This window comes from Adiantum capillus-veneris, chromosome 15, assembly GCF_014529385.1.
Source record: "Adiantum capillus-veneris isolate H3 chromosome 15, ASM1452938v2, whole genome shotgun sequence".
Classification (NCBI taxonomy): domain Eukaryota; kingdom Viridiplantae; phylum Streptophyta; class Polypodiopsida; order Polypodiales; family Pteridaceae; genus Adiantum; species Adiantum capillus-veneris.
In genome coordinates this window covers 119,776,024-119,788,028 of record NC_140945.1, presented here as the reverse complement: position 1 = coordinate 119,788,028, position 12,005 = coordinate 119,776,024, and the positions used below count along the sequence as shown (strand labels likewise).

The 12,005-nt window shown below is 49.2% G+C and overlaps 1 protein-coding gene across 1 annotated transcript in view; it reads left to right on the top strand.

The window, feature by feature from the left end:
• Positions 1 to 12,005, top strand: part of LOC147441378 (Chaperone DnaJ-domain superfamily protein) — an 82,845-nt gene that overhangs the window by 40,398 nt on the left and 30,442 nt on the right. The window contains exon 3 of the mRNA XM_086483038.1: positions 10,672 to 10,732. Within this exon, the coding sequence (XP_086339164.1) occupies positions 10,672 to 10,732 (61 nt within the window). The remainder of the gene's footprint in view (positions 1 to 10,671; positions 10,733 to 12,005) is intronic.

Sequence of the window (12,005 nt, the reverse complement as noted above, 5' to 3'; positions counted from 1 at the left end):
ACAATGACATTGACTCCCCAAAGGATGGTCACAAGCTGCACATGCTGCAAGAGGCAACTGTGTACCAGCTAGCTCCCCACTACTATAGCTCTATGTGCGACTAGCCACTAGAACAGCGTGACTCGCCGCGGCTGTGTGGCGTCCCAAAACCTCGCCGAAAAAACTGACAAGAACTCGGCTGTGAGACCCTCCTCCTACCAATGAGGTGTTGCAATAGGACGAGCTCTCTCCGTGCTGCCAGTATGTGACGTCCCAATCAAAGAGTGTACTGAAAGAAGGGGACACCTGGATGGTCAGCTGCAGAGAAAGGGTCCCTCCAAAACCACTCTCGAGGATCCCACTGCACTCGTGCCACTAGACAGCTCTCCCAAGCCCACAGCCTCCAGTGGCCTGTCTCAAGAGCTGCTGGGTCAAGATCTATGACACTCCCACAAATGCCCACATCACGGATCCTTTGAAAACAACACTCTGCAACCTGTGGGGCCTCTACTGAGACTCGTTGTAGTCGACCCTCGCCCTGTAGCTCGAAAAACATGGAGGGTACAGTCTTTATACAAGCCCAAACTGCGATGAGGACCTCAAGTCGCGTGAAGGCCCCCATCCATCTGGGTGCTACTGACTCGAGAGGTGTAAGCCACTCAGCAGGTACTGCCTCTGTGATGTCCTGACACATGCTCTGCACCCCGCACCCCTCTCATGCCTTGTAGCTGAATGCTCTGAACATCCTTTGACAAACCTGAAAACTGTAGCCAGTCACCTAAACTGTGTGCTGGACCCTCTGCCATGGTACCCCAAGAAACATGAGGCCTACTACCAACCAAGTGGCCTCTTTGAGTGTTGACCATGGGGTTCCAAACAAGGGGCAGTCTTAGGCGCTCCTCCGTGTAAGTGGGCTGGTGCTGCTCCAGGCCTCTCCATAGGTGCTCCAAAGAGCGAAGCAGGCTCACAACAAACCGATCCTCCTGTCTCCTGCTTAGGCCAACTCTGCGCATCTCTGTGAAAATCCATCTGATGGAAGGTCTCCAAGGGTCTCCTGCCTGAGGCACTCTAGCTCTAAACCGCTGAAGCAAAAACTCCTTCCAGGGCTCCTCCCCTGGAAGCAGTCCTCTGACAACAAATTTCCCAAGAAGGGCTCTGCTCTGCTGTGCAGTGTCTATGATCCCCAACCCCCCCTGAGAACAAGGTAGAGTGATGACCTGCCAGGCCACTTTGGCCCGGGCTATTTGAGTGTCCCGCCCTGACCGAAGGAAGTTCCTGATCAGCCTCTCTACCTGGCTGATGCAGGAGCTTGAAAAGATCCAACAAGACGTAATGTACCACATAGTAGCCAACAACACCTGGTTGGCTACTACAACTCTGCCTGCCAAAGAAAGTCGTGCCGAGCTCCAATGTAACAGCTTCCTCCTGATGGACAAAAGGAGGGGAGCAATCTGCTGCTTAGGAGACAAGTCCAAGCCAACCTGACAGCCCAAGTATCGAACTGCAGTCCTTGGGGGGGATCCATCTAAAACCCTCACCTAGCAGCCAGTCAAGCACTGGAGCACTGCCAACTGAGAAAGCCACTGTCTTCCTCCAGTTGATTAGTGCGCCTGATGCACAACAAAACATCTCAAGTGCCTGCTCACACCTGTGTAGGTTGGCCTCCTGGCCCTCCATGTACAAAGCTGAGTCGTATGCAAACTCAACATCCAGTAGCTCATCGCCCCGAATAGGGAGCGCTAAGCAAGTTAGACCAACCTGTTGTGAAACCAAAAATTTGCTCATCGCGTCAGCATAGAACAGAAAGAGGAAGGGGGCAAGAGGGCAGCCCTGTCTGACCGAATGTGTGAGCATGAAACGGTCTCCTCTACCTCCTGCCAAAAGCACCTGATTGTATGCATGTCTGTAGAGAGCTGACACACCCCTGATCCAAGCATATTGGAAGCCCATCTTGCGTAGAGTGCCCTCCAAAAAGTCCCAGTCAACTCTATCGTCGGCCTTCTCAAAATCGAGAAGAAAAATCACCAGATCCTCACCACAGAGGCGTGCGAGGACAGAAGCCTCCCAAAAAGTAAAGATGTTGTGAAGGATACTGTGCTCCTTGACAAAACGTGTCTGGGTCCATGTATCTAGAAGTGGCTAAATCCTCAAACTCAGAGCCTTCGCAAGAATTTTGTAGGCTGAGTGAGAATGGTGAGGGGTCGCCACTGCTGAATCTCATCCAAGGAGCCACCCTCCTTGGGAATGAGGTAGATCAACCCCTCACTCCTGCTGTCAGGCATCTCTCCTGTGTGTAAGATGTACTGAAAAGTGCTGCATAGGTCCGAGCCAAGCAAGTCCCAGTACTCTACGAAAAGCTGGGAGTCAAATCATCCTCGCCAGGACAGCTACCACGGGGAGTGCTCTGAGGGCCGTGTGGAGCTCCTCTAGCTGAAGAGGCAGCCAAGCCTCTGGCGCATCTCCTCAGTCACAAGACAAGGCATTTGTGCCCAAACCTGCTCTCTGCATGCATCCAGACGCTCTGAGTGAGGCTCTGTTGACAACAGGTCACGGTAAAAGTCAATAGCAAGTGCATGTATATCCTGTGGCTCTGAGGCAACTGACCTGTCAAGCCTCCTCAACTGGCTGACACTTGCGTCGCATGTCGGGGACCCACTGTCTCAAAGAACGCCCCCTTCACTCTGTCACCCACCTGGGCCCTCTGAGATGCCTGTCGATGGAAAGCAAACTCATGACGCCTCTCCTCTGTGCTAGCAAGCACCTGACGAGCCAATTGCAACTGCTCCTCCAACCAGGGACTGTCTGGGTGCTACTCCTGTATCCTCTACAAGGAAGCAACGCCCCGTCAGATACGCTGCTGCTCCTCTCTCGCTGCAGCCAGGCGGGCTGTAGACTCCTGAAGAAAGAACCGACTAAGTTGAGCAAGTCCAGGGGCCACCCTGTCAACAGGAGAGTCCTACGTGTCCAAGCCCTCTGTCCAAAAAGCCACCACTCGCTCTCTGAGCTCAGAGTCTAGCAAGATCCTCTCAGGGATGCGTAGCATCGTGCTTCCCCTCCTCTGTCTATATGTCACTGTGAGGATCACTAGTGCATGGTCCGAAAAAGATGTCCCAGCCAGAATGCTGACTGTCCCACCCAAGTCACAAAAGTGGTCACTAGTGTAGAAGCGATCTATCCGAGATAGATTCACTCCTGCCACTCTGCGGTCCAAACGAGAGAAGGCCAGGTTGTCTGGGGCCTCAAAAAGCGAGTGTTTCCAAACATCTTAAACCTTCAAAGTCATACATAGCCTCTCCCAAGCTGCCAACTCAGCTCCATGCACAGTAGCATGGCTACCTCCAATCCTGTCAGAGGGGTCCTCCAACATGTTGAAGTCACCCCCAATGCACCATTGCTCGCCTGCATCCGAGACTCTACAATGCGAGACCAAAACTTTGCACGTGCACTCGCCACATTGGGCGCGTAGATGTTCAGGAAGCCCAAGAGGCAACCTTGAACCTGCATAGTAATCCATTGAGCAGTGCCTGACACAATAATACCTCTGTCCAAAATTCATACATACCCCTCCCTGGATACCACCAGGTCCAAATGCAGCTGACCAAAATGTGTCATATCGCCCACACAAAAGCTGACCACATCGTCCAATGCGGCTCTCACACAGATGATGCTCCTGTAGCATAAGAAGATCAATCTCTCCTCCCACAAGGCATCACTGAAGCTCCTGACGCAATCGGCCCCTCTGGCATTGAAACTGGGGGCCACCTAATCCCTGCACGTTCCATGAGACGATCCTCATGGAGAGTAAGAGAGAACTGATGCTACAGCAACAGCTAACCGTGCTATCTTCGATGCTGGCTTGGATGGGGAATAATCCGCATCCGAGCGTCCCCGAGATAGGTGTGACTGCAAAGAGTGTCTAGCCCAAGCCCAAGGAGAATGAGCCGTCTGCAGGGCAACCTCTTCTGTCCAGGAGTCCTCATGTATGTGTACATAGCATCGCGGGCTTTGCGTGTCAGCAAATAAGTGAACCACAATCTGTCTACATCTTGCCAAGTCTGGAGGTGTCACTGAGAACTTGGCAAATGGCCACAGAGTCTGAACCTTTTCTTTTGTGCTAATTTTTCCAATTTAACGCTTCTCTTAGTGCTAGGCTTCATTATGGCTGAGTCCGCCCTTGATCTCCGGAGTCATGACAGAAACTCAGCACGCTGAACTTTGTGTTGATGTATGCTCATGTGTGTGTGCGGGTGGTGTGTGTTGTGTTTGGGAGCATATGTTTGTACCTAGTTCTACACCCACTATTGGGCACTGACGACGTTAGTGGGGATGTCGTGGTATTTAGTCAATACTATGCATGATGGAGCTGATGGTTATATTGTCTCGTGGGTGACTACCATGAGTCTATACCTTGCACTTTCCTTCAAGGGTGAATCTGGGTATATCCTGGATTCATCTAGGTATATTTTTTAGTCGTATAGCGGACATGCAGACCTCACATTGTGAAGTTTTCGTCCGAGTTACGACCAGTTGATATTGTGCTAATTCTTTCTATCTTTTGTGGTGCGTATGCCCTATCAACTACCTTTTCTTTTGTGCTAATTTTTCCAATTTAACGCTTCTCTTAGTGCTAGGCTTCATTATGGCTGAGTCTGCCCTTGATCTCCGGAGTCATGACAGAAACTCAGCACGCTGAACTTTGTGTTGATGTATGCTCATGTGTGCGTGCGGGTGGTGTGTGTTGTGTTTGGGAGCATATGTTTGTACCTAGTTCTACACCCACTATTGGGCACTCACGACGTTAGTGGGGATGTCGTGGTATTTAGTCAATACTATGCATGATGGAGCTGATGGTTATATTGTCTCGTGGGTGACTACCATGAGTCTATACCTTGCACTTTCCTTCAAGGGTGAATCTGGGTATATCGTGGATTCATCTAGGTATATTTTTTAGTCGTATAGCGGACATGCAGACCTCACATTGTGAAGTTTTCGTCCGAGTTACGACCAGTTGATATTGTGCTAATTCTTTCTATCTTTTGTGGTGCGTATGCCCTATCAACTACCTTTTCTTTTGTGCTAATTTTTCCAATTTAACGCTTCTCTTAGTGCTAGGCTTCATTATGGCTGAGTCTGCCCTTGATCTCCGGAGTCATGACAGAAACTCAGCACGCTGAACTTTGTGTTGATGTATGCTCATGTGTGTGTGCGGGTGGTGTGTGTTGTGTTTGGGAGCATATGTTTGTACCTAGTTCTACACCCACTATTGGGCACTGACGACGTTAGTGGGGATGTCGTGGTATTTAGTCAATACTATGCATGATGGAGCTGATGGTTATATTGTCTCGTGGGTGACTACCATGAGTCTATACCTTGCACTTTCCTTCAAGGGTGAATCTGGGTATATCCTGGATTCATCTAGGTATATACAGAGTCTGAACCAAGTTTGTAACCCCTAGGTCTCCCATGTGGTGAGAGAACTCGAGGGCCTGTGTCTCGAGCCACTCCAACACGGAGTCGGTCCTTGCCACATAGGGGAAAAGAGAAGCCAACCGCCGAGTCCAGGGCCTCTATCCCTCTAGCTGCAAGGAACAATACATGAACTCTGAAGCAAGCTGCCTCAAAGTCTGGTGAAGGGTCGCCGAGAAAACGTGTGAAGTTTTAGGCAAAGAAATCCCCCCGACGACGAATGTCAAAGCTTGTCAGTCCACGAGGAACTACTGCAAAGGGAGATGTCTGCACCAGAAGGGGAGTTCGCAAGAAAGGCTGTCCCTCTCTCGCCAAGTGACTCGTGGCAAAAGCGCTGCCAATAGATCTCCTAGCAGCCGAGTATGGTCATGCCCCTTGGGTCGGCTGCGGGGTAGGCGCGGGAGGAGATGTGGAAGCAGGGGGGGCTAGCAGGAGAGGGAGAAGGGCGAGGTGGGGAGGAGCGGTGGGAGGGGCTGTCGGAGGTGAGGCTGAGGTGGAGGGTGGAGCTGGGACCTTTTCCTACTGAAGAGGGTCGAAATGGTTCCCTGTGGAAACCCACTCTTACTGGCTTGAAGCCTGGGGGCCACTCTGAGTGCTAGGCTGACGTGGTGGCCCCTGTTTGACGCCGACCACGAACCTACTGCTAGCCCTCCTCTACCTGAGCCCCATGCTCGGAGGGTGGCTCTGCTTGCGTACCGTGTGACTCTGTCTGCTCCTGTTGGCCAGCCCTAGGAGACTCGGGCTGAGCCTGTGGTGAAGGTCGAGGTCTCCTCCGTGGACAGGCCTTTGCAAGATGGCTCATCTGACGACAAATAAAACACTGATTCGGGAGGCCCGAATACTCCACGCTCTGATAGAACCAACCGCCACTCACCCTAGGTAGTAGGATGACCTACGGAAGTGTGGGTGTCCCGAACCAGAACACGTACTGTGGGAATGCCGGCCGCCTTGGCAGCTACAAAGGTTGCCGTGCGAGGAGTCTCCAAGACAGTCTCAATCTCTGAGCCTATCCTAGAAAGGAGCAGAAGGTACTCCCTTCTGAGGCCAGGGAAGCAGACTAAGATGGGCAAGTCTGCCTCCTTGAAAAGAACGTCGGTAGCTGGGTCGAAACCATGGCGCCACTGTCGAAAGTGTGCTCGAAGTACTCGGATGGCCATGGGGCTCATGGCGATGACCTTGGATGCCATCTTGGGAGTCTCAAACCCTATCTGGTAGGAGCCGCGCCTGAGAAATTGAACATCGAGAATCTTACCCACCTATGCTAGAAAGCGGGCCTAGAGGAGATCACGCACCTCCCCTCTGCTAGGTCGGGTGCGATGATCTTGCTGATGACGAAGGTCGCTTGGAGTCGCTCCACCTTTGCGGCTAGGCTCGCTTACCCTGTCAGCGAGAGAGCAAGTTGGATAATGGGCTCTGCACGGTCGAACGAGGGGGCTTCTGAAGAGTCCCTCTGGGGCGGAGCACGAGCCTCCATTTGTGTCTGTTGTTGTGATGGAAAGTCTGTTGCTGTGATGGAAAGGGGACGCGTGGAAACAACCCTCTGCGAAACCCGGCGAGAAGAGTCTCAGAAACACACCTCGGATGAGGCTAAACAGAGCGAGGCCGGGGGGGGGGGTTTGAGGATGGCGGGCTGAGGCAGCGGGAGGGGTGGGGAAGAGGCTGGCGCGTGAGGGCAGAGGGCAAGCAGGGGAGCGCGAGGGCTGGCAGCACTAGCGTGCAAAGCAAGGCAGAGGGCAGCGCGTGGCGAAGCTGTTTGGGGGGGGGGGGGGGGGGGCAGCAGCTCCATGAACAACGTTTATAGTTGAGCTCTTCGTGAACAAACCGTTTATGCAAGAGGGTTCCAAAACTAGAAAACCTAATCTGATGGACTCGTTCGGACATACAGGTCCTGCAACCCTTTTGGCCTCGTTGTATGAGGCTAGTAAATCTGGTTAGTCGATGAAAAATTTCTCGTCCACCCAAGCAGCTTCATGTGTCCCTCGATCCTTGAACTTGAGGAAGTTCCGACTCCATAACTTCTGCTTCGTCAACTATCTCCAGTTGCTCCTCGTCTGGAATGCTCCTTGGAGGATCACCCTGAAAATTTTTAAGCCAACGAACATGGAAAACATTATGCATTGTCCAAGAAGGTTGTAAGTATAATTGCATGGAAATATCATTTACCTTTTTGACAATAGGAAACGAACCATACATACGAAAGGAAAGTTTAGGACACCTCTTACCAATTTGCTTGAGACGTTGTTCATGATCCTTAAAAACACCCCGTCACCCTCCTAGAATCAGACATCTTGTCGATGCTTATTAGCATGCCTAAAATAGGACTCTTGAGCCTTGCTAAGCCGAAGCTTAACACTCTCGAGCGTCTCCGCATATGTTTGACTAACAAAATTAGCATCATGAACTTTGGAAATAGACCTAGTCAACAAAAACTGAAATGGTCGGCCAAAGGTTGCCTCGTATGGAATATGATGTATTGCACTAGAAAATGAATCATTCAAATTAGGAATATTTGATGGTTGGCACATCAGAATACAACGCAAATGCTTACATATGCATGTTAGAAGACACGGAAACATATAGTTGTCGATGAGCACTCCCCTCGCAAATAACCATCCTGGTCCGGGCCATGAATTGTTTAACTACTCCCTCATCACTCCTCCTGCAAATAACCTAAAGAGGTCTGTGCCATGAGATATAGAGGCATTTTACAACCAAACGATCCCCAGACCGCAGCCTGCGTCGCCTGAAGGTGTTGAGAGTAACCACTGCTCAGGCTTAATACCCCTCCCCCTGTAAATAACCATCTAGGTCGGGCCATGAGTAAAACCAGCACTTTGCAAACATTCAATACTCCCCCCGTAAATAATTATCCAGGTCCGGGCTATGAGTAAAAACACCACTTTTCAAACATTCAATACCACTCTTGAAAATAACCACAAGGCCATGAGTACATGCAGGAATTCTCAAGCATCAATTTTCTCTACATTACTCCTTCTGGGAGTAAATCACAAATCATTGAAACCAACATTAAATTAGAATCAAACAATTCCCAAATTGACACCAAGACAGGTTCAAAACAGATAACATCCATTTTAAACAAATTGCAACCAGTATTTTCAAATACTTTCTCAAAGAGATTCTCAGGCAAAATTCAAAAAGTATCTAAATCAAACATAAAAAGCATTTTCGGTGTATCTTGGTCAGTCGAGCTAGAAAAGACGACTGGCTTTCCGTCCTGAGACTTGCACAAAAGGTTAAGTTCCTTTCATAAGGTTGTAGCAGACCGCAGCATGGCCCATAAGCTCTTAATGGTCGAAATTGGCTTGGAAATAGTGTTGCCGTACTGATGATGGCAGTCCAATGATACAACAATCACACTGCGCCTCCAAGGTTATTAGCTCGAGGAGAGACACCTGATGACAGATGTCGAGAAATTTCAAGCCGTAATCTGCTAGGGTTTGCGTGGCAAGCATTTCAAGATACCGCCAGGAGCTGCACTTTGAAGGAAGATGTGAAATGCCGTGTAACTTGGGGCAAAAATTTTCTTGGAAGCTTGCCAAGTCCTTGGTGTGTGTGGCTTGGTAGCTAATGACATTCATCATTGCATGGCACTGTCTTTGAGAAAAGCGGTGGCTCGAAAGATCTTTGATTCTTCTTAGTAGTTCCCCATGGCATAGATGTTGTCAAATTGCTACAGAAACACTTTCCTTGGATCTCTCTCTTGAAAAGGGATTTTTTTTTTTTTTTGCGTCTCTTATGAGGACCAGTATGCTTTGAGAAAAACACACGACTCGAGCTCCGATACCATTGTAACGGGAGGGCACCCCTTGCCAACGGAAAAGAACAAACTGAACAAACTCTAGACGCTCCAAAACAACTGAACTAAAAGTGAAACACTGCACACTAGACACGGAGTGGCTGAGCTCCACCCCAAGAGAGCATTGGCCCCAAACCATGGCGCCCCTTTTGGTATTTCTTTATATTGCTTCAACTTAGTACAATGCCGGCACCATTGCTTTGCATCTCGCAGAGAGTGAGCCCTTGGCACATATTTGGAGGCCCCAGGCCATCTAAAAGCAGCTTACATGAAAAGCATCAAGCCCAAAAGCATATGGTCCAAAAGCTGGCGCCCAAAAGCTGCGAGCGCATAATCTGAAGATACGTAATCTCTGCCACGTCAACAACGTAAAATGCGGGCGTCCATACAGTCTGCCATGTCAGCGTAAAATCCGGGTGTTCATGCAACAAGATTCCACGTCATCAGTTTATACGCAGGTCTTTGTGTGTGCGTGAGTCTGCTTTCTTGTTTTAGGCCCCTTGGCCGATGATCTGCAAGTTGGTTAGTTGGTTGGGGGTTTTAGGCCACTCGGCCAAACTTCATAAGTTGGTGGGAACAACTTCTTCTGCAAGCCTGTCCCATCTCTCTCTCTCTCCCCCCTTGCATTCTCTTGTCCTTGTGTCACCACCCCTTCTAGGTGTAAAACATGTCATATTATGAACATTAGAAGGTACTCCAAGGTTGGCAGCTGCATAGAGAAATTGTAGAAGAACCAAAACGCCCAAAGGTCACATGAGTGGAAGCCACAAGAGGGTTCAAACAACAACCCAAAGTTCAAGGCCAGAACGGTCAAAAGTTCCAAAATCAAGCAGTTTAAAGGAAGTTTGTAATACAAGAACAAAAAGAGAACAAACGATATGACCTCATGTTACGTAATGAATGTCCTGTACATAGTGCAAGTACAAACGTGCTTGAGTAGATTTTGTGATTTTAATGGTTTTCTTTTTCCAGCTCATTGAGCCTATATCACATTTAGCCCTTCTGGGAGTCTACTTTTGAGTTTGCCAATTTTCACAGTAAAATTGTAAGGTGTGGATACTCAGAATTGGGGCCACAGCAATTTTGGTCCTGGAATTGTAGATTTTTGTTGTGGCTATATTTTAATATGCCTTAGGGTTTGAGGTATCCAAGTTCAATAGGCACCTAGGTTTTGCCACCCTCATCAGCCAATTCTCTGATTTCCGGATTGGTTTTTTAGGTATGGATGCTTCACAGGTCTCTGTGTTTTTTGGGTTGTTGTACTCATATTTTAAGGTACTATTGGCTTCAAAGTATTTTTGGGTCGTATCTTGTAGAATTAAACAGCATAGCTTGCAAATCACGTGTATGACTATTACTCTTTTGACTGTTAGCAAGAATTGTCACATTTATTTTGATACGCTGTCCAGATTTCCTTGCTGATTCACCCTGACAAGTGCAAGCATCCCAAGGCAAAGGAGGCTTTTGCAGGTGTGTTGACTTCTGGCAATCATGTTTGCACGTGTGCCTCGATTGTTGATAGCTACTTCTCTAAACATATTCTTCTTGTTCAATTCTACTTTGATTAGTATTAAGAAAATAGTTGCACTTGCCTGAAAGTTTGCAAAGCTGAATGAATGAGTGCGTCTGGAACATGAGAGGCTCATAACCATCAACACCTAAAGGCCCCTGATGAAATCTTGCAATGTGAGAATCCTCCCTGTAGAATGGCTAATATTTGACTGCTGGCCTGGCCTGTAATGCCCCATGAGCGTTGGCAAATTAAGAGTGTTTTTTGTGCGTGAGAAGAAATTAGCTACGGGTTCATTAAGGCTGGACTACAGTGAAAAGGATGACAAAACGGGCATCTCTCTCTCTCTCTCTCTCTCTCTCTCTCTCTCTCTCTCTCTCTCTCTCTCAGCCCGTCGCCCCTCGCCCTCCCCTCAGCTGCTCAGCCCCCCTCAGTCTGTCGCCCGTCACAACCCCTCTCCCAGCCCACCCACTGTTGGCAGCCCCACCTGCACCTGCTGCTACTGCATCCGGCCCACCCCACCCCACCCCACCCCACACACACACACACACACATTTTCAAGCACACACACATACACACCCAAGGACATACATATCCCACACACCCCCCACCATCATGACGCCCGCACATATACGTTGAGGTTTATCACCACATTGAAGATTCTCACAGTTAGGGCCCTCACACCGAGACGGACTCAACATTGGGAATGGCATCACCAAAGAAGAAGTGGCCAAGATTGAAGACAGACTTCACGCCGCGGTCAAGGACAATAAGAAATTGATAGACTCCGCCCTCAACAACATCATCAATCGCATCTCCAAGCTCAAGAAAGAAGTGGAAACTTTGAGCAAGGAGAAAGAAGCTAAGGAAGATGAGAGAGAGAAGGAATTTGAGCAGTGGAAGAATGTGCAAGGAAAATGGAGGAAGGAGAAGGAGGAGATGCAAGAGCAAATGGCCACTCTCAAGGCTTCGGTAGCGGAAGAAGGTGAAATCAATAACGAAACGAAAGAGGTCATCAAAGAGGAGCTCACCAAGGCCCTCACCGAGAGCTTGGAAGACAAACTCAAGGCCACAAAAGAGGGTCGGTAGAAGTGGTCAAGAACAACCTCAAAAAAGAAGCAAAAGAGGATGCACACAAGGAAGAGGCTCTTCTTGTACACACCACACTTGAAGAAGAAAAGATGCTGCATGCTCGACGCCTCAATGTATGAGTCACCGGTATTGAGGAGGGGA